This window comes from Melitaea cinxia, chromosome 3 (assembly GCF_905220565.1).
Source record: "Melitaea cinxia chromosome 3, ilMelCinx1.1, whole genome shotgun sequence".
NCBI lineage: Eukaryota > Metazoa > Arthropoda > Insecta > Lepidoptera > Nymphalidae > Melitaea > Melitaea cinxia.
Window position 1 is genome coordinate 9,442,640 of NC_059396.1, and position 22,746 is coordinate 9,465,385.

General features: G+C 33.3%; 3 protein-coding genes and 1 long non-coding RNA gene across 5 annotated transcripts; 2 read left to right on the forward strand and 2 right to left on the reverse strand.

The window, feature by feature from the left end:
• Positions 1 to 1,692: 1,692 nt before the first annotated feature.
• On the forward strand, positions 1,693 to 14,006 carry LOC123669421. The gene is made up of 3 exons (XR_006745752.1): positions 1,693 to 1,941; positions 2,224 to 2,231; positions 13,995 to 14,006. It is a non-coding gene; the product is annotated as an uncharacterized LOC123669421 (long non-coding RNA).
• On the reverse strand, positions 8,566 to 11,508 carry LOC123669420 (N-terminal Xaa-Pro-Lys N-methyltransferase 1-like). 2 transcript variants are annotated; one of them, XM_045603027.1, is made up of 4 exons: positions 11,160 to 11,508; positions 10,790 to 11,078; positions 9,935 to 10,001; positions 8,566 to 8,636 (listed from the first exon to the last, which is right to left on the reverse strand). In XM_045603027.1, the coding sequence occupies exons 1-4, from the start codon at positions 11,227 to 11,229 to the stop codon at positions 8,580 to 8,582; spliced, it is 483 nt and encodes a 160-aa protein (XP_045458983.1). In that variant the 5' UTR covers positions 11,230 to 11,508; the 3' UTR covers positions 8,566 to 8,579. The 2 variants fall into 2 exon arrangements, with proteins under 2 accessions (XP_045458983.1, XP_045458982.1); XM_045603026.1 differs by having other exon boundaries at positions 10,790 to 11,508.
• Positions 14,007 to 15,149: 1,143 nt separating the features above from the next.
• Positions 15,150 to 19,014, forward strand: LOC123669422 (60S ribosomal protein L35). Its single transcript, XM_045603028.1, has 3 exons — positions 15,150 to 15,259; positions 15,533 to 15,669; positions 18,745 to 19,014. Exons 1-3 carry the CDS (start codon positions 15,257 to 15,259, stop codon positions 18,974 to 18,976), a joined length of 372 nt encoding a protein of 123 aa, XP_045458984.1. The 5' UTR covers positions 15,150 to 15,256; the 3' UTR covers positions 18,977 to 19,014.
• An 819-nt stretch (positions 19,015 to 19,833) lies between these two features.
• On the reverse strand, positions 19,834 to 21,732 carry LOC123669769 (GDP-fucose protein O-fucosyltransferase 1). The gene is made up of 4 exons (XM_045603360.1): positions 21,627 to 21,732; positions 21,011 to 21,463; positions 20,493 to 20,778; positions 19,834 to 20,306 (listed from the first exon to the last, which is right to left on the reverse strand). The coding sequence occupies exons 1-4, from the start codon at positions 21,730 to 21,732 to the stop codon at positions 20,006 to 20,008; spliced, it is 1,146 nt and encodes a 381-aa protein (XP_045459316.1). The 3' UTR covers positions 19,834 to 20,005.
• Between the last annotated feature and the right edge of the window lie 1,014 nt (positions 21,733 to 22,746).

Consider the following 22,746-nt stretch of genomic DNA (forward strand, 5'->3'; position numbering starts at 1 on the left):
TCCCTATGTATGCTTAAATCTTTAAAACTACGCAACGGATTTTGATGCAGTTTTTTTAATAGATAGTGATTGAAGAGGAAGGTTTATATGTATAATACATGCGTAACATAATAGAGGAGCATTGATAGTTTTTACAACCGTGCGAAGCCGGAGCGGGTCGCCAGTAAAATATAAAAATAAATTATTTACAGCAAGTGGATCGATATGCTACACTCCGCGACAAAACTTTTCACTGAGATGTTTTCTGTAACACTATTTTTCTACTTAAATGCCAAAGACCATGTACAAGGCGTTGAACATTTCTTACGTTACTTTTTACTCCGACTGATAAAGCAATTTTGTTCGCTGTTAATATAGAATTATTGAAGCAACACTCAAAAGTGCTATTACTTATAACTGGTATGGTTATGGTAGTAAAGTGGTCAATAATCTGAATAGCTATCAAAGATGAGAGGGAAAAGTTAGATCAAGATTATATTAAAACCTATATAAACACTGGCAAAGATTCTGACTGAAGTTTTAATCTATCTTAATATATATAAATCTCGTGTCACAATGTTTGTCCTCAATGGACTCCTAAACTACTTAACCGATTTTAGTCAAATTTGCACACCAAGTTGCAGTTTGATCCAACTTAAAAGATAGGCTATATTTTATTTTGATAATATATTATGTTATTATTATATTTCAGAAAAAAATAAGGTGATACGAAGTTCGCCAGGTCAGCTAGTACATATAATAAAATGGTAGGAAAGTCAAAACTGTACATTGAATATTTTTTTAAAAAAATACTTGGGGTGTGATCTACAATCGATACCGAAGCTAAAAATATATTTTTTAAGATTTTTGTCTGTTTGTCTGTATGTATGTCCGGGATGAAATCAAAAAGTACTGCATGAGTTTACTTCAAATTTGGCACGAGTCACACACAACACAAGTCGGGTCAACACGGTCGGGTACGGTGGGCGCATGACAACGGAATATTAATCAATATGGAAAAAACAAAATGTATGTACATACGATCGCCTTATTCCAGGATTGTAGATACCGCGCCAAAAATAGTGGGGCATAGCTATGAGTGTCTGCATCAAGCACATTCATACTGCAATTGTTTACCTATTGAGGTAGTGCATGAATACAAATACTTGGGCTTAACCATAGACCGGAATTTTTCGTGGCGAACGCACATTAACAACTTATGTGAAAAACTAAGGATCGTGCTTACTAAATTCCATCATTTAAGTTTTATATTAGATAGGTCAACTATGTACACTGTTTATTATGCGCTAGTAGACTCGTTGCTTTGTTATGGACTGACTAGTTACGGACGCACGTTTAAGACATATTTAGACAAATTAAAATTAATACAGACTAGGTTCTTAAAACAGCTAGTTAACAATAAAGTCAAAAAGAAATGTAAATCCAGTGATTACGAGGAATTATTCATCGAGTGTAATATGCTGCCAGTCCATGACAAGGTAACTTTGTTGATAGCTGTTCAGCAATTCTGTAGCGATGAATTTAAAATTTGTATTAATAAACCTATAGGGCGTAAAACAGTCAGCAAAAAAGTATATGAAGTACCTACATATAGTAATTATTTCGGTCAACGTAAAAGAAAATATATGGTGCCTATAATTTTTAATAATTTACCACTAACATTAAAAAACAATAATTTAACAAAACGATCTTTTAAAAATCAACTACAAAAGAGGCTTTTAAGTGTTCTCAAGGAAAGAATTATCGAATTATATAACATCTAACTTAAGTATGTATTTTCTTGTAAATAATTTTAATTAGTGTAAAATAAACTAACAATAGTCAGTAAGAATAAGTATTACCTACAATGTAAATTAGGAGCTACATTTGCCAACAAACTGTTTTACAGTTTGGCAGAAGTATTGTATAAAAGCAACTTGTAAGACTTATTCTGAAATAAACGTTTAAAAAAAAAAAAAAAAAAAAACGTATAGGCTACATATTATCATGCTATCACCTACCGGGAACGAGCAGTGAACTTTTATTTCCTCAACGCATTCTGTAACAACGTGTAATCTAACGACGCATATTTGAATGTTGTTGTTATTATGTTAATAACCATGCTATATAAGCTAGCTTCACGCTATAAAAATCACGCAATATAAGGAACTAAGCCGATAAACATAATTAAATGAATATTAGAGTAAGTAGACAAGACAATTTTAAAGCAGCGCCATCTATGAGATTTTTCTGTAGATATGAAATGTAAAGAAGAAACGGGTAAATGAATATTATTTTAAAAGGTATAATCGTAGGTATTTTTGGTGCTGTATAGCGTTCACGCAGACGACGTCGCGGGCAGCAGCTAGTATATACTTATAGGGTAACAGCACCAGTGGCCAGCCAGGAACCAGTGGTCAGCCTTTTGCGTCGTTTATTGGTCATAAATATTGCTACAATTAGAATAAACGAATCACGTGTACCTAAATAGAAACTTCGATTCCTCATTGAATAATATGTCACACGATAGGAGGGTTAGGGGATCAGGGGGGAGAATTAAACTCATTCTTACAGGTGACGGCGGTTGAAAAGAGCAGTAGTGTCATGTCCGCCATATTTTTTACTTCGCGTGGTGTTCTCTTAAAAGGTAAGAAAAAACATGTTTTATTATTAAATGTAATAGTCTTTTATGCAATTTGACATTGTGTATTACTTCATGTATTGAATTATATTAAATTTGAATAAAAATATCGCTGATTTACGTAAATATTGTAGGGGCTGACCATTGGGTACTACTTTTTTATAAAAGGTCCAATGGTCGGCCCCCCGGGGCTGTTCACTGGGTTCTTGAATTATTTTTAAAATTGCGAGAAAAGGCGTCATTAGAACCGTTAAATTAAAATTTTCAAATTTAGTAAGGCATGTTCTTTCATATTCCACAAAAAACCCAGTGCTCAGCCGCATTAAACATTTTATTTTTACGCGGCTGGCCACTAGGTGTTGCTGATCCAGTATTCAGCCCCGATAGACTACATTTTAGTTTTACCTCAAATAGTTATAAAATGTATTTAGGTAGTTTGTATTTCAGTAATTGAGAAGATATTTTTAGCCCAAAATGCCGCCAAGACAAACTTATCCTCCAGAGAAGCTCTCTTCCACCATCGAAGCCATACATCTACGTGTCCCAGAAGGTCCAAGAAACCTGTGGGTCCGAATTCCATTTTAAATAAAGCAGAAGAAGCTGCACTGGTAGATTTGTGTCCAAATTAACAAAAGTTTCCTTTAAAGATTGACAATTTATTAAATACGGTCCAAGCAATATTAAAGGCCGATGGAAGACCTAATCCTTTCGTAAATGTTCGTCGTTCGATCAGGAAAAAATGGCTTAAATCCTTTTTTCGAAGAAACCCTTCATTATCTATACGAACAGCTGAAGAAATTTCTAAGGGACGAGCAGTAATAACAGAAGAATATATGAGAAAGGTTTCAAGACATGACAGAGTTCTTAAAAAAATACGATGCTCTAGCTCTCATAGGATCATCCAGTATATACTGGATGATCCTATGAGAATATTTAATGGTGATAAAACAAGTTTTATGATTTGCCCCAAAACTGGAAAAGTCATTGCTCTATCTTAGAAAGAAAATTAAAACGGGAAATGATAAAAAAGAACAAGCAGAAAAAATAGCAGCCATACGAAGTCAAAAAGTAAGTGTGAGCACTAGTAAAGTAAATAAAAAGTGAACAAGGAAAAGGAAAATAGATCTTTCGTCTGTTTCGCCTCATTTCATCAGATAGTGATTCAGCTCCTATTGACGAAACCCTATCCAAAGAAAATAAAAAAAGTGTGGTAAAAAAATCTAAGTGTATAGGGTACCGGGAAATAATGAATATCTTAACTACAAGTAACAGTTCGGATGATTAGATAGATATGAGTACAAGATAGATATCTTCCTTGATATATAAGAGAATTGAGACATATAAAAAAAGGAAGATTATGGCTGTGATTATTTGATTGTAAATAGATTTTACTAGGTAGGTTAGAAGATTTGCTAGTGACTTTTTTTTCTTTCGTGTTATGCCTATTAAACCTAAAAGAAATATTTACATAGTATATAAGTATGCATAGATACTAATGTCGTTGATTATCTTATAAATAAATATTGATGTTTTTATGATTAAGTTCTACAAAATAAGAACACGAATAAGTACTGTGATTGTTTACTTTTTTTTTTTTTTTTTTAGTTATGTGATATATCCACAGGCTTATTATGCCCGTGCTTTTGTTATTCCATATATTGTTATTATTATTTTTTTTTAACATGCATCGGTACTTCACCGCAACTTAGAATCTAGAAGCCTTAATAACTACTTTTAAAATTTCAAATTTCTAAAAGTCGACGCGAGTCCACTGACCAAGACTATTCTACATATTGCTTATTTTATATTCTTATATACTAATTATTTTTATTATATTTACACTTATTTGCTAACTACAATATATGTAAACTTATTTGCTACTTACAATGTACACTTAACCTATGTTATTGTTAGTAGTTAGGTACTTTTTTTTTTGTGGTTAGGAATCGTTTTATCCATTTAAATTTCATTTTTTTTTTTTAATTTTTATTAATATATTATATGACTAATCCTATCTTATTAAGTAAATATATAAAGCCTTATCATTACAATTACATTATCCTATTCCTATACTATTACATTCAATTTTATTATTTATATTACTTACTTTACACTTTTATCTACGCATAATTTATACTTACAATACAATGATGTCTTCACACCTCTACATTTTTCAACATTTTGAGCACATTCTCAATGACGGCAGCATCTCTATGGTGAATGGCCATCTTGAGACTATGCTCAAGGATTTTCTTGTCCGTCATCTCCGCTGCCCTCGCCACAAAGCGACCAATTGCGTCGTCACGGTCGTCGGTGTAATAGACACAGGTGTTGGTGTGTCTAGTCACCGCGACTACAGCGTGCGAAACGCTGTCGTGGATCTTGAGCCTCCTTGTATTTATCTGGAGGACGATGACGTCCTCATAGGTCTGGCCCTGCGCCTCATGAATGCTTAAGACGCGCGATCCCTCACCGGACCCGTATCCCTGGTCAGTCAGCAATCTCTTCTCCTCTTGCGTAAATACCAGGTACAGGGTTCGGTCCCTTCCTACAGGAATGCGCGCGCCTGTGAGACTCTCCACTCGCAAAGATCGGATCTTTGTGCTTGAGCTGTACACGGACTTGTAAACCTCACTGATGGCAAAGGCGACATCTTTGGGGTTACGATGCGTGCACGACAACTCGCACGAAATAGTCGTTATAAGGGTTGGTCTACAATACCGCATTTCGAACAGGTTATCCCTGTCGATGTACGGCAGTTGGTTTATGTCTCCGATGAGGACTACCTTCTCAGCTCCCGATAGTCGGGCGGCCATTACTATGGCTCCGAAATGGTTCATGAGGGCTTCGTCCACCGTTAGGCGGTTGATTTTTGAACCCTCACGGAAGCCATTTACCAGAACGGAGGCCATAGTACGCACCCTTTGCTTGACCTTGTTGCCATAGCGGTGCACTAGTTTTTCTTTTAGATCTTTAGCCGCCTCGACTGTGGTCGTAATCACGACTTCTGTGTCCCCATCGAAGTCCCTGACTATTCGGGTTGTCTTGCCGCATCCTGGTACCCCGTTTATCCACTCCAGTGATGGTAGTTCCCAGGTCACGTACGGTAAGCCGGCTTCGGCCCGGTCGCCCGTGATGGTTTTTGCCATCCGTAGCATCCGGTCACCCAGCATTACTTTCGTGCATCTCGCCACTACCACCACCGGGTCCCTTTCGGGTGTTTCAAAGGTTTGTGACTCCTCGTCATTACCCTCAGACTCGACCGCGCTCACGAAGCCTGCTGTGATGTTATATGCGGCCATATACCTACCCGACATCTTGCCCTTGAGTATTTGTCGGGTATCACTGTTGTATATTGCTGCTTCGGCTTCTTCGAGTTCCACCTCCAGTAATCTTTGGTGATCGTACTGGTAGGCCTGCATGATCTTTTTGCAGGTGGCCAAGCTTACCTCGCGGTTTGCCTTAATAATGGCCAGGAACTCGATTAGGGCGTTTTCCGCGTGTTGAAGTGGTGTGGACGCCGGTCGATGTCTCGGTGGTGATACTTGTCCCATATCGGCCCTAGTTCGAGCGGCCGGTGACGCCGCTGGGTGCCTCGGACTATTGTCTTTGGTGATTGTTTACTTGCAATAATATTTCGGTCAGGTGAGATTTTTTTTTGTTCTGATAATTTAGCTATAAGAAATAAAAGAGACATAAATAATATTGTTGATTTTGATATAAGTAATACTCATTTTGATCTTATGCTTATTCATAGTTATAAGGGCTGAATACTGGGTTCATCAAGGCTGATTACTGGATTTTAGAGGCTGACCACTGGCAAAAAGTGCCATATTTTGTTTGAATTTATATATATATTTTAGAAAGAGAAAGGTTGTTTTTGACATATGTTGTTTAAAAACTATAATAAACAATTAATCCAATCATGTACTACGTTTCATTATCCGACGAATCCTGTAAAAATACCAGCTTTCCAAACTTCAAAAAGTTGTTATGAGGCTGACCACTGGTGCCATTACCCTATAAACTTCAAAATTCTTTATTGCACTTTAAAAAAAGATAATTACAAATCATTTTTGCAAAGAATGTTGGAAAGGCGAACTTATCTCTATAAGAGATTTCTACCTAAATATAGAGGAGTGTACTTATTACTAAAGTAAAAATTAAAAATATTTATTATTTTATTTTTTAATCTAACTGTGTTTTGTTGCATCATTTCGATGGCTCCTAAGTATACTGAGTCAACTAACAACTTTTGATAATTTAATTTTTTAAGATATTAATAACATTTACTTCATTTCCTATCTACCTATGTAACAAAAAAAATAAAGTTATTAAAAGTATAGTTGACTCAGTATACTTAGGAGCCATCGATTTGTGCGCTACAATCTTACACGGAACCCATAGCCAAATATTTGTTACTTTCTAATCTTTACATTAATGCCTCGACAAACCACCTTTAATTGTAGTGTCGATAAGCAAAAAATTTATTTTTATTAAGAGTTGTACTGAAAAATTTGTAGTGTGATAAGTTTTTTCGCGAAAAGTATTTTGTCCCCTAGCGTCTTGTCATATTTAATACTAGCTATGCCCACAACTTCGTCCGCGTGGACATTAACGGAAAAAGTTATAGTTTAGTTCGTAGATTTCTGAAATAAATTTTCTAAAATAAAATAGCCAAAGTTACTTCTTACGAGATCAGCTATCCTCCAGTGAAAATCCCGTCAAAATCGATCCAGCCGCTTCAGAGATTAGACGAAACAAACAGACAACCATCATAAAATTTAAATAGCATGTGATTTTTGTAAATACCCACATTTAAAGATATTATTTTTAGATTATCATAAGTATTTTTACTAATACATAATACTTATGATCCAGTATCTATTTCCATGGGTAAAACGATATCATCTATACATATTTTTAAATTCACCGGCTTATAACTGTTTAGGCTAAGTTGATGTAAATCTTCTACGACCGGCTCGATCTCGTCGTCCAATAAAGGAGGTTAGTCCAACTCTAGCACCTCCGATCTGCGCGTTCTGTCGTCCGTGAAGTGAGCCACCGTGCTATTGGTTGGAAGTCCATCTCGCCGAGAGATGCTGTCTGACCGTATCGGCCATATACGACGTAAATGTCCCCTCTGTCCACATCTACTACAAATGAACCGGTTGTACCTATACCCATCACATATGATCCGTAGATCCACAAGCCGCACAATTGCTGTTTATTTCTTTCTCTCGTCGTCCGCGCACCTTCGCCGAGCCCCGTAGGCCGCGTTGGCTACGTCCGCCCCGGCTATTCCGCATGGCCACCTGCACCACATGCACGGAATCCGCCACGCCCTCGCTGCTCACACTGCCACTGCCGCTTGTCTGATCCACTGCTGCTGCATCACTTTCTGCCGCTTCCATGACTGAGGAAATTTTGACTGCCTTTGCGTATTGTAAACTATCTTCGGCGAATAAGCGCTGACTAGTAGCTTCGCTTCGTAGACCACATACCAGTTGATCCCGCATATTCTCTTCCAATACAGTCCAAAGTCACAAAATCTTGACATTTTTTTTTGTTCCGAAATATATTGCAAAAATAATTGACCCGCATTTTTTTTTCTTTGGCGGAATCGAAATCGCTCTGCCATAAAAGATGGTTGCGGCTGTAAGTGTTCAACCATCAGCTTCACCACCGCTGCGTATGTCTTGGTGCTCGGTTTTTCGGGACTCGTCAAATTACTCAGTAGCTCGTACGTTTCATCACCCATCGCCGCAATTAAAGTGGGTATCCGAGTCTTCTTTAATCGCGTTCATTTTGAAAATTTCCTGTTCTTTCAATGTACATCAACCAACTCCCCGATGGTATGTTGAACTCCGATAACTTCCCGATCGACATTTTAATAAATTAATCCTGGTTTGCCAATGAGATGTTTTAAATAAAAGGACAGCGAGTTGTCGGTGACAGTTTATTCACGACTGACGCGATCTCGAGCGCGACAATAGATGCGTCGATCGACCGTTATCTATACAAATAAATAAAAATGAAGTGTCTGTTTGTAATATTAAAATAACCGCTTTTTACTAAATGCATATGGATATATCCATGGTACATGTACCAAAATAACATTTTTTAAAAATTTATCTGTCTGTTTGTTCCGGGTAATCTCTAAAACGGTTGGACCAATTTTGTCGAGACTTTCACTGGCAGATAGCTGATGTATAAAGAGTAACTTGGGGCTACTTTTTTTTAGAATTTTATTTATTTTATAATTGCGAACTAAATTTTTTGTTAAATTCGACGCGGACAAAGTCGCGAGCACAGCTAACATTGCATAAACTAAGATATCATAGTTTTTACTAGAACTGACAATTTGCTGGTTTTATTTGAAACAAAGGAACTTCTTTTAAAAAAGGTAATCTCAATTTGACTATATTTTGTTATGTATGTAACCTCAGAACTTTTTACAGTGAGAACCCATTTCAACATTTCTTTTTTTAACCGAAAGGTGGTGCTTGCAATGTGGTACAATTTAATTAAATTTAATTTAATTTAATCGTGATCTGACAAGTACTTTCCGAATTATATTTAATAATACGAATTTACTTTATAGATTTTTTCATGTACTTACGTGGTATTTATAGCTCATGATTTTTAATGGGTGTACTGATTTTGATGATTCTTGTTTTGGTCAAAAGCTGATTGCTTGTCTTGTGATCTTATTTAAATTTCATTGAGATATGATGACTATTTTGTGAGCAATTTTTGATAACGCCAATTTGCTCAACTATTTTCTCATCTACCTACATTATATTGTCGATATAATTTTAGTTTGTTTTCATTTGCGAGGAAACACAATTAATTTTTCTAGCTTTTTTGAAAAATGGTCACAAATTGAAAAGCTATTAAGGTTTTAGACTAAAACAGTAATAACACATATCAACTTAAATACCTAAATACATTACATTAAGCATTTCATGCACATTTTGGCCTTCCATTACACTTGTGTATATAAAATAAATACCTTAAGAGTTACTGGCAAAAAAAATGATACAAAATAAAAAATTAAAATCAAATCCTACTAGGTAAATTTCTCCCATACTAATAGAACTAAAATTAAATAATTACATAAATTTACAAAAATTGAGTTAAATCTTAAAATGCTTAGCGATCAATGGGTATCAATGCAAACATATAGACTGGATATATTCCAGCTGGGAAGTTTGTTTGTCTACACTGTTTTATCCTCTTTAATTTGGCCTGTCTAAATATTTTTAAAAACTGTTTTAGAGGTCTTGTAACAGATGAATCAGTTTCATCTACCTCTGGTTTTCCTGATGAAGCAACATTCTCTTTTACAATGAGAACTCCATTACTTGAAAGTGCATCTCTGGAAAAGAATGACAACAATTTAAATTAACAATTTATTTCATTTACACTTACATTATAATACTGAAACATTTGTTTGTGTGAATGCACCAGTCTCAGGAACAAATGGTTTTAATTAAAAAAAAATTTTGCATTGGATAGTCCATTTACCAAGGAAGACTATAGACTACGTTATATTTTTGTATATTATTCCCAAATTTAACACAAGTGAAACTGCAAGGCACAGCTAATACTACTATACTTATGGTTGTATGAATAGTTGAATATGAAAAACTAAAAATATATAAAGATCATATACAAACAAACCATTAATATACCAGTAAAGCATTATAAATAAAACAATCTTTTGTATCAGGACATCAAAATCTTTAAGGTCATATCGACACCTGATACGAAAAACATTGTATCTCATTTTGTTCATTTTTCAGGAGAGTGTTTTACAATTTTGTTGCATTTAAAAAGTGGCTAAATGCTGTTAAATATAGCCGCATCTGTAATGAAGTAAATCATTCTGTTAATAATTTTTTTCATTACGGATGTATATTATTATTGTAACTGAAATAACAATGTTTTTTATAGCATAAATCTGAATTATCTTGAATTACAATGATTTTTTTTTATATAACAATTGTTCTAGTGGTCGTATAAATATGGTTCCCAGATTGACAGATCTTTTTTCCCCTCAGTATTTTGATGGTATAGTTAGAGAACATTATTTCATTAGTTACAATGTTCTTCATATCAGGTGTCGATGTGGTAAGTGAAGGTATATATAAAGGTATGTTTTACCTGCAACATGAAAGATAATCAACCAAATCTGTATTTGTTAGATAACCTAAAACCCATTGATTCCATATAATATCATATTTTCTTTCTGGTTCAAACTTTTGTAAGCTTGTTTTATATAATGTACCAATTTTAATTTTATTTTCTCCAACAAAACCTATAATAGTGTTGATAAATTTCTCATCAGGCTCAATGATGTCAACCTTCTTGAAAAGAGGTGCGAGCAAATGCTTTGTAATTCTCCCTATACCAGCACCACAATCTAGAGCTGTCCCAGGGCTAGGTGCATTATCTGAAGATAAAATCGACTTCAAAAATAGAGACGACCCATCAATATCTATATCTGATATGAAACCAAATCCACCAAGAATACCATCTAATGTTGCTGGGATTTCTGCCCAATATTCTGAAGCTTTTTTGTAGTTTATATTGTTTTCGGTCATATTTTTCTTCTTAGAAAACGTAAATTCAAATAAACATTAGTGTGTAAAAGCGATCATTTTTTTGCACGATAAAACTTTTATAAAATAAACAAAGTCATAAGATTGTTTCTGATTTTCTTTTCATAACCTAATTATTTATAACCTAACTTTTTATTATTTTCTGTAATTTTTCTAAGTAATAAGTAATAACCAACGACGCCGGACGCAACCGTGAACGCAACAACCATAGAGGCCAAAGACTTGTATACTCTTTGGGCCAAACAGCTTTGCGCCAGCTTTGCCAAAACCTACCCCACCCCAGCCTGCAAAATAATGATATTTGTAATAAAAAAAATACTAATTGATAGATTTTGAATTGCTCAATTCAACTACGTTGTCCTTTTAAATTGCTCACCTCAAATTATATAATTAAAAATCAAGAAAGTCGTTGAAAAAAATTCATTTATCAATATTTTCAAACTCCTATATCTTTTGATGTATACAATATTTTAAATTGCTCAAAGTGTTAAAAAACTGCTCAAGTTGCATTTATAATTGCTCAAGTATAGTTTGGAACAGATCCACTTCCCTTAATTTTTAAATAAATATAAATAGTTTGAACAAATAAAATATTGATATTTGTAAAAAAAAAATACTAATCGATACATTTTCAATAGTTCAATTCGACTACGTTGTCCTTTTAAATTGCTCACCTCAAATTATTTAATTACAAATCAAAAAAGTCGTTGAAAAAAATTCATTTATCAATATTTTCAAACTCCTATATCTTTTGATGTATACAATATTTTAAATTGCTCAAAGTGTTAAAGAACTGCTCAAGTTGCATTTATAATTGCTCAAGTACAGTTTGGAACAGCTCCACTTTCCTTAATTTTTAAATAAATATATAAAGTTGGAACAAATTTAACGTTTATATCGATAAAGTCAGCGCTGCAGATGCGCATAGACAATGATGGGAAGCCAAAAAAATTGCGGATATTCGTAATAAAAAGATGCTAATCGTTCGATTTTCAATAGCTCAATTCAACTACGTTGGCCTTTTAAATTGCTCACTTCAAATTATATAATTAAAAATCAAAAAAGTCGTTGAAAAAAATTCATTTATCAATATTTTCAAACTCCTATATCTTTTGATGTATACAATATTTTAAATTGCTCAACGTGTTAAAAGCCTGCTCAAGTTGCATTTATAATTGCTCAAGTATAGTTTGGAACAGCTCCACTTTCCTTAATTTTTAAATAAATATAAATAGTTTGAACAAATAAAATAATGATATTTGTAAAAAAAAAAATACTAATCGATACATTTTCAATAGCTCAATATTATTATTTTATTTGTTCAAACTATTTATATTTATTTAAAAATTAAGGAACGTGGAGCTGTTCCAAACTGTACTTGAGCAATTATAAATGCAACTTGAGCAGTTCTTTAACACTTTGAGCAATTTAAAATATTGTATACATCAAAAGATATAGGAGTTTGAAAATATTGGTAAAAGAATATTTTTCAACGACTTTTTTGATTTGTAATTAAATAATTTGAGGTGAGCAATTTAAAAGGACAACGTAGTCGAATTGAGCTATTGAAAATGTATCGATTAGTATTTTTTTTTACAAATATCAATATTTTATTTGTTCAAACTATTTATATTTATTTAAAAATTAAGGGAAGTGGATCTGTTCCAAACTATACTTGAGCAATTATAAATGCAACTTGAGCAGTTTTTTAACACTTTGAGCAATTTAAAATATTGTATACATCGAAAGATATAGGAGTTTGAAAATATTTGATTTTTTTTTAAATTTTGATTTTTAATTATATAATTTGAGGTGAGCAATTTAAAAGGACAACGTAGTTGAATTGAGCAATTCAAAATCTATCAATTAGTATTTTTTTTATTACAAATATCATTATTTTGCAGGCTGGGGTGGGGTAGGTTTTGCCAAAGAGGATATAACCACAGATATTACCACTACGTTTTTGTAGGTATTTGGTAGGTATTACAATGCTCTGTGATTCTTAGTCCGAGCTCTGTGCCACTACCAAGAGAGTTGGGCTGTAGGCCACTTTATTTCTGCCGCCCCATGTACATATCTTTCTAAAATAATAATTTTCCATTTCTAGTAAAGGGGCCTCCTTTACTACAAATGGAAAATTATTATTTAAATAAACGAATGAAAGTTAAATAAACGAATGAATTAGTCATTAAGAAAGTGAGCGTTAAAAAAGAAACAAGATATACATTTTTTACAGGCCTTTTTAATAGCAAAATCATCTTTAATATTAGGGATTTATTGAAAGTATAAAAAACCATTAGAAAACCAGTGGACGTGTTTGACTTCCTCTGAAATCAAGTGACCGTCCTCTGAAATCTGCCGCCCCTAGGCCGCGGCCTATACGGCCTGTTTATAAATCCAGGACTGGAACATTGTAAATAAACGTACATTCATAGTTTGACGAGTAAGTTTACTCGATACGGATATGGAAAAAGAAAAACATTGATTGTATTCTTATTTTTTATTCGATTCTAAACATAGTTAATTTATTACATTTACAACATACACAACGGTCATCTGTTCCTAAATTAAGCAACTTAATGCTTGTGTTATACAAAATAGCCGACTTGTATAGCTATTTTTTTTTTCGATAAAGAGACATAAATTATAAGTAAATAAATTTATATATTACACCCTGACTCGGGGTGGGAATCGAACCCACAAACCCAGGAAAAGCAGGGTCACTACAAACTGCGCCAACGGGCTAGTATTATAAAAAATTTATGTTTGTATGATATTTTATCTTTTCTTGTGTAACGTTGTGTGTTGTCGAAACCTTATTACAAAATAAGTTTTAATTATGCATTTTATAAGTAGCAATCTGTGCCTAGCTTTTTAATCTGCGTTGTCTAGCAAATATAAAATATTGCCAGTTTCGTAACATTCTGTTAAAAAACTGAATATTTACAAGTAATCAAGTTTGTTTTGGTTTTTCAGATTTGGCGTGATTAATTTAATTTTTTTTATTTACAATTTCGATGACGATGCATGCTTAAGGCCACTACGAGTTTTCTTGCTCATAAGACTCTTCGAATTTTCTTCTCCAATCAAAAGTGCCAGGCACATCTCACATTTTATCTGCCGTGATAATTTATGGGTTACAAAACCTGACAGTATATAGTTATATACTCTAGAACGCTTTGTGTGTATTTATCTGCTTGGCCAATACAACCTAAATATTCTATGTATGTATCATACAGATCGCTGTCATATTCTGGTGTTCTGGTCCCAAGACGAGCCCCGTGGAAATCCGTGGCCGACACGATGTCGATACAGTCGACCATCGCTCCCCTCCCAGAGGACCTCTCTCTCGTGGAGATAACCTCCAACAGCCTTTGGAGGTAATGGGGCACTTCATGGAAAATTGTGTATGCTGGCTTAACTGAAACAAAATAGTTAAATTAAGGTTATTCAGGACTAATATAAAGCATTATTATTACTTAATAATTTAAAAACTTTTTAATAGGCAAAGTAAACATTAAATTATTCTAATTTGAGGACTTAATGAAGTGATTCAAAGACTACACTTGTGTCAATAATTATAGGTCTACCTAAGTCTTAACTTAGGTAGACCTATAATTATTATATCTCTGTCTTTTATACAATTTTAGAAGATATAACACTTTTTGATAACATTGATAGGGGATACTAATATTTTATTTTTAGATTTCCACTATACTTGTTCAAGTTTCAATTCATCTGGTGTTTAGTAAGTTTCAGTTACATTGTAAGTATAAACATTATAGTTTAACTTTTTGTTACTCATAAATAACAGATCACTTGCTATTTAATTTTTCTATAGTGGTTTTGCTTTTGAGGGTTAATATTGTACAATCATAAATTATAATGAAACAAAACATTTCTGAACACAATTTTCAAATTACAAATATGTTCGACTGTTCGTCACTGGTAACATTGGCGTTTACTGTCTTTATGTCAATTTAGGTGGTGACAAGAAGGTGTTTTGAAAATGGTGTGTAGTAAATTTTTTAAAAAATATCGTAAAATTTAACAAACATCGCAAAAAAATCATTAAATTAAATGTGGAATAACAATTAGTCAGCGAAAATGAAAGACATTTATCCATGCATTTTTGAAATACCCAGTTACACAAAGCATATATCCTCAGTCCTCATGATAAAATTTTATTTTATGTAGAAATATGTGTTCTTTTAGCTTATTTACGGATAGTACATATTTTTCTATATTCAGATGTGTGATATACCTAATCAATTTTAATTGACAGGGGAAAGTAAAGTGCTCGGAATTGCGCACCAAAGACAAAAAGGAACTCTTCAAACAACTTGAAGAGTTGAAAACGGAGCTAACAAATCTCCGAGTAGCTAAAGTTACAGGAGGAGTAGCGTCTAAACTATCTAAAATGTAAGTACATCAGTCTTTGTACAATTTCTTCTAAATTAGTTTTAATTTAACACAAAACATTGAACAGGGCAATATCCTTAATTCAAATGAAAAATATGGCTAGGCTTTAGATTAAGAACCGTCCTTGGTAAAGCTTTAGGTAAAGCTTTAGATTAGGTAAAACCGAATTTCGGGACCGTGGGAGGGTTGGGGGGGAGAGAGGGTGGGGAACGCTACCCCTGGTACCACTGTCACACCTCAGAACCCCATGGTTATGGAGATATCCATGGTTAAAGTTTTGAGGTTAGAAGAAGAATTTCGAAAGTTAGAGGAACGCTTGGCTCCGGCGCTGCGGGAAGTGCAGCCCTTCCGCCCTTGCGTGCGAAAGCACGCTCACTCATGCTCCGTTCCGCAGCGGAGGCTGGTCGTCTTCGGCGACCAGCCTCAGCCGCTCCTCTACGCATTCGTTCGCGCGCTTTCGCACGGCGGGCGAGGGCTGCCCTCCCTCCGCGCCTCCGCGGCACAAAAAAAACACTAGGGGTAGGACAGACCAAGACCACGTGGACAGTGGGGTGCTCCGATTCGGTTTTGGGTATTTTTCGAATTTCTAAACCTATATTCTAGCACGCAATGTTACTAATTTTATTAGAATATTATGTCTGACGCATTATTTTGTTTAAACGTGTCGATTTGTCACACAATGCAAACAGTACAAGCTCAAAGGTATTATAATAGCTTTAAATTCTTCTTCTAACCTCAAAACTTTAACCATGGATATCTCCATAACCATGGGGTTTTGAGGTGTGACAGTGTTACCTTGTATAGATTCCCCTACACCCTCCACACCCAAAAACCCCATGATTCGGTTTTTCTAATTCGGTTTCACCTAATCTAGATCTTAGCCCCGTCCTTTTCTAGCTAGATAGGTTGGGGTTAGTTCTTATTTGTAACGAAATTATGTCGACAAATGGTCTAATTTGGAAGTTAGATAGGTTAGGGGTTTTTTGTTTGTTTTTTGTAACGAAATTATGACTGTCAAATTTTGAGCTTAGATAATTCGACAGTTCTTATTTTAAAGGCAAAATAAGGTACCAAAATGTGTATATTAGTTGTGAATAGGTTTGATATTTCATTTCTAATTAATGTTTAGTTTTAGAAGTAATTAAGTATTAGCTTATACTGTTTTTGATAATTTACCTTTCAACTAAAGGACTAAACGGACAAAAAAAATTCATACTGCTAAGGACCTGTTACACCAGTTGTGGATAATACTTTTTGACAGATGATGGTAGATATAGATATCTACACAATACACACACGGTCGTCTGTTCCTAAAGTAAACAACTTAATGCTTGTGTTATAGGTAACAGCCGACTGGTATATAGCTACATATTTTTTTTTTTCGATAAACTTACTTATAAATAATACATATATAAATAAATATTTATATTACACCCAGACTCGGGGTGGGAATCGAACCCACAACCCTCGGAGCAGAAAGCAGGGTCACTACAAACTGCGCCAACGGGCTAGTCGAATGATACAAATATACTTTTACAGCAGGAGGTAGAATAGGTCAGTAGGACCTGTTTCTCCTCAATGATTAAACTACAACTTTAAGATTAATATACGTAAATATACATATCTCAAAAATATAGGAGATTTCGATAGTAAAAAAGAATTATAAATGAAAAACTACTGTCGGATACTGTCATAGGTCAATCCAATCCACTACTAATGAAACAGACCCGAAGGGTTAAAGAAGGGAGGCAATATTTAAGGCTGTATGTAAAGTTAAATCTGAAAAAAATGTTTTGCAAGTCTAAATCACTCTTCATCACCATCATCATCATTTCAGCCTATGACAGTCCACTGCTGGACACAGGCCTCCACAAGTTCACGCCTAAAATAGCGTGAACTCATGTGTTTTGTTTGGTGGGTTGGTGACCGCAGGGCTGGCTTTGTCTCACCGAAGACGCTCCTGCCCGTCTTCAGCCTGTGTACTTCAAAGCCAGCAGTTGGATGGTTATCCTGCCAACGGTCAGCTTTATAAGTTCCAAGGTGGTAATGGAACTGTGTTATCCCTAAGTCGCGTCTTACACCTACCCAACATGGTGAGTATGGGCTAAACACATGAGCTCACGCCATTTTTGGCGCAAACTTCTGGAGGCCTATGTCCAGCAGTGGACTCTATTAGGCCGAAGTGATGATGATGATGAGTGATTTAGACTTGCAAAACATTTTTTTTTAATGTAAGTGATCTATCCACGGGCTTATAATGCTCGTGCTTTTGTCATTTCATTTTTTTTTTTTTTTTTTTTTTTTTTTGTTTAAACATGCATCGGTACTTCACTGCAACTTTAGATAACTTAATAGCTAGCCTTAGAATCTCTAAAACTTTGACTTGAGTCCACTGATTAAGACTATTCTATATATTGTTTTTTTTTTATATAGTTATTATTTTTATTATATTTACACTTATTTGCTAAGTACAATATATGTACACTTATTTGCTACTTACAATGTACACTATATTATTTTTAGTAGGGACTTTTTTGTGTACCTAGAAAATCTTTTTATTCATTTTACTTTTTTTTTAATTTTATTAATATATTATATAACTAATCCTATCTTATTAAGTACATAATAAAGCCTTATCATTACAATTACATTATCCTATACCTGTAATTACATTTATTGTTTATTATTTATATTACATACATTAAAATTTGATCTATGCACAATTTATAACTTACAATATTAAGATGTCTTCACACCACTACATTTTCCAACATTTCGAGCACATCAATGACGGCGGCATCTCTATGGTGAATGGCTATCTTGAGACTGTACTCAAGGATTTTTATGTCCTGCAAAACATATTTTATAGATGATAGCCGCAAAAAAGTTCTTTGGACTGTGCTACAGAACAATTATAAGTAACAGTGTTTTTCAAAGCTATATTAACACTGCCTAAAAATAGTATTTTTGTTCAAATCTTGTTTACAACGCAGCTGCTAATATGAATCATGCTAACTGTGTATTATATTTCTTCAAACTAAAAAAAAATTAATATTAACTTAAAACGTTTTTCAGACGTGTTGTGAGGAAAGCCATAGCACGTGTTTACATCGTCTACCATCAAAAAATGAAGGTCAATTTAAGAAATCACTACAAGAACAAGAAGTACAAGCCTCTGGATTTGAGACCTAAGAAGACTCGTGCTATGCGCAAGGCTCTAACCAAGCATGAGGCGAGAATCAAAACTCAGAAAGAAATCAGAAAGAAGTCTCTATTTCCACCTAGAGTTTATGCAGTAAAAGCCTAAATAAAATTAAAAAAAAAATTGTTTTTATTCTACAATGAGAATTCCTTATTATTTCTGTATTAATCCTAATATTACATTGCTATAAATCAAAATTTATTAATTAAATTATTATAAGTAATATTTGAGATATTGAAACTTGTCTAAAGATACAATTCCTAAAAACCCCAGTGCTAAAAATTATATATAACTACATATTTTTTTAACCGACTTCCAAAAAAGGAGGAGGTTCTCAATTCGACTGTATTTTTTTTTTTTTAATTATGTTACATCAGAACTTTTGACTGGGTGGAGCGATTTCGACAAATTTTCTTTTAATCGAAAGGTGGTGTGTGCCAATTGGTCCCATTTAAATTTATTTGAGATCTAACAACTACTTTTCGAGCTATATCTAATAATGCGTTTTTACTTGACGCTTTTTTCGTCGACCTACGTTGTATTATACCGCATAACTTTCTACTGGATGTACCGATTTTGAGTACGTGAAATAAAGTAGCCAAATAAGTAGGCCTCATAAGTAGAGGGAAACCAATCGAGCAAGAAAGAGATGAATGAAAGAAAGACTAAGTATGCAGCATAAGAGTACAAGATGCATGAAAGCATGAACTGGTGTGGAAGAGTAACTAGCAAAAACCAAACTCCGAAATATATCTCGGATGAGTAGATTAAAAAAAATAAAAATAAAAAAAGTCTTGCCAATTTTATGCTGGGTGCTAATTTTCATAAACTCATTCTATTTTTTTTTCAATACTCATACTAGTCTATATTCAATAAATGTAAATTGAAGAACAGTTTATCAAAATTTTATCATTATTGTACCTAGACTAACGCACTATAAATGAGAAATCAAAATAATCATATTTTTAAAAACAATCACATTTATTTTGCTTACAATTCTAAAATAATCACATTAAAGTACTCAATAAATGAGATACAAACATTTTAAGGAATTGCTTTAAACAAAATAATTTACAATATTCAATATATTTTTAATTTTAGTACTAATAATTAATTAAATATAGAATAAGTCTATCAAAGTTCTTCATGTTTATTTTTTTTTCTCTCAGGAAATGACCAGAATTCTGAAGGCAATCCTTTGACATCTCTTTCTCGCTTAACAAACGCAGTAAATGATGAAACACAATTACCAATAAAATAGTTGGCGTGACCTAGGATTGCTAAATCAAGGTGAGGATTGCTTGGTTTCAATCTTTGTACACGGACATCTGAATAGCGAAGTGCAACCTCAAAGTCTTCAGTCATGTGATTAGAATCTGATGCTACAAAAATATATTTAATATCCTTGTATTTTTTAAGAGCCCTTTTAACTTGTCTGAAAAAAATTTATTACAATTAATATGTATTCTCCAACTTTAGTTTGCTTTCTCAACAAAAAAGTGTTTCTGTTTTTCACCATCAGACTCCTTTAAGGAGTCAGAAATTCATATGCTACAAATAAAGCAGGTGAAATCACACACCAGTGTGATATACTGTTTAACACATAAAATATCAGACCTACTTGATTATTTCACTTTTTTGTGGAAGGCACATTGAAGATGTTAGTTTCCCTCTTTCATTTTTATATCCAACACATTGTGGGGCTGAAAATAGTTTGGGACTGTCAGCTACATGTTGACAGGCTTTCGCCCAATCTTGTCCATTCCTCAAATGTATACCCAAAAATCCGCCACCCTTAAAATTGTTTTTAATAAACAATTTAGTTCTATTAAGAATATCACTGTTCCAAGTTATGTAGCGTTGTAAATGTACATTTTCCCATTGAACTGGAAAGCTTGCTGGGGCTCCTGAAGTAAAAACATATGTTTTAGAACACAAAATTAAGTTTTCTATCACAAAAAATTTTGCTTTTAATGAAATTTATTAATACTAATTAAAACAAGCATGATTGTGTATAGCACTTTTTAGAAGTTTAGTTACTCAAATTCTAAATGATATACATGTAACCAATGTATAATGACAATATTAAATTTACTAGAAGAATTAAATTTGTAATATAAGTAAAAGTTTTAAACATACCAGTAAAAGCTAGTACCGGCCACTGTAATGAGGGATATTTATTTTTCCACATTTCCATCATGTTCACATTGTATGCATCATAAGTGAGCGGTCCATAAAATTCTGATTTTACAAAATCTATATTAAATGTGTCCCAAAAAGGACCAAAAGGATTTCCGGATTTAGCATTACAACTGTTTTCTATTTCCCCTATTCTTTGAGTGTAACAAAATGAGATCCTTTTATGAGAAGGCCATATATCTAATGCAATATTTTTCATGAAATATTCCATTGTTACTACCCGATGATAATCTTTTAGTGAATTAACATTAAAATATGTATCAAATGGAACTTGAATCGATTTCATTTCACCATACCTGTACTCAACCCATGGTGGCAATACTAAAGTCCTATTTATGCCTTTACTAAATGCTAAGGCCCCTAAAAAATGGTCAGCCTGATTCCCAAATCTACCTACAAAATAAAGACTGCATTAATGACAAATTCAATAAAAACAAAAACAAACACTTTTATGACTTAGAAAGTTCAAGTTTTTTCTCATGATATTTGTGTTAAAAGGTTATTAAAAGAAGAATGAATTGTAAATATATTAAATCTAAGTATATGAAACACTTACCCATACATGGACAATAAACAACATATCCTTCGATTTCAGTACCAATAATTGTAAGAACATTTGAAGTTAAAATTGTGAAAATAATTATCTTCCACGTATGATCCATTGTAAGGATGGTAAGAACATCTATAACGAAATATTATTTTGCTTTTCCTTATGTATTTCTATGTATATTCATTTATAAACGTAATTTTATATTATTTATTACAAATAAAAATAATTTAATATAGAGGTTTGTATAAAGCATAGAGAACTAGAGAGCATAGAGAAAAGTAAAACAAGCACAGCAGGGCTGCCAGGTGCTCAAAAAGTGTGATCGTACGTCAACTACAAAAAAAATCGTACGCCAAGGAAATTTTGAAATAAAAAAATCGTACAGCCCTTTAAGACTAAGTACTAATTTTTTATTATAAATTATCAAAATTCGTTTAGTTTTAGAAAAAAAATGTAATAAAACTATTTGTTACACTCATACAAAATTTTCTGTGGTCATATTTTTTTATATAAGAATCTGTTGGGTTAAACTTCGTAAAATTTTCGTTTCTTCTTAATTGATTGCTTAGCTAATAATTTGCACTTACGTGTATCATTGGATAAACTGTTTCTAAGTTTTGTTTTGATTAAATAAACTTCGCTGAATGCTCGTTCACAATCTGTACAGTAATGGGGAAAACATAAAAAATTTAAAGCAAATTGAGCCAGTGTTTTATAATTTTCAAATTCTTTTTATTTCAAAATGTGTTTTTTTTTCAAGTCGCAATTAATACCGAAAGAGAAAATATCTATATTATATATATTAGTTTTGTTAAAAAGCAAACAAATACAGCTCTTATATGATTATTCAAAGAGACTTCATTCAAGTAAAAGATCTAGGCACGCGTTCGGTAGTTGGGGACTGGGGTAGTTCTCCTAAATTTATGCTTGCCGGTGGATGACGTTTTTTTAATTATGAAATGCTTCCAGGTAATAAGAATATAAAAATCGTACATTTTGTGTACGATTTTGGTCTAGCGATCGTGCATGAGTAAAAATGCAAAAAAATCGTATGAGTACGATTTAAATCGTACATCTGGCAGTCCTGAAGCACAGATGTCTTTATAAAAAAAAAGTATGGAACAGG

Bases quoted from the DNA above. Each gene is read 5' to 3' on its own strand.
- LOC123669420 (XM_045603026.1), bottom strand. From the start codon at position 11,229: ATGACCGAAAACAATATAAACTACAAAAAAGCTTCAGAATATTGGGCA. The intron at 10,002-10,789 runs GTAAAACATACC...ATTCTTTTCCAG, and splicing joins GATTATCTTTCATGTTGCAG to AGATGCACTTTCAAGTAATG. The intron at 8,637-9,934 runs GTAGATGAAACT...TTATTTGTATAG, and splicing joins CTTCATCAGGAAAACCAGAG to ATAACGGTCGATCGACGCAT.
- LOC123669422 (XM_045603028.1), top strand. The intron at 15,670-18,744 runs GTAAGTACATCA...AACGTTTTTCAG, and splicing joins GCGTCTAAACTATCTAAAAT to ACGTGTTGTGAGGAAAGCCA.
- LOC123669769 (XM_045603360.1), bottom strand. From the start codon at position 21,732: ATGGATCATACGTGGAAGATAATTATTTTCACAATTTTAACTTCAAAT. The intron at 21,464-21,626 runs GTAAGTGTTTCA...TTTATTTTGTAG, and splicing joins TGTTTATTGTCCATGTATGG to GTAGATTTGGGAATCAGGCT. The intron at 20,307-20,492 runs GTAGGTCTGATA...AATTTTTTTCAG, and splicing joins CAAAAAAGTGAAATAATCAA to ACAAGTTAAAAGGGCTCTTA.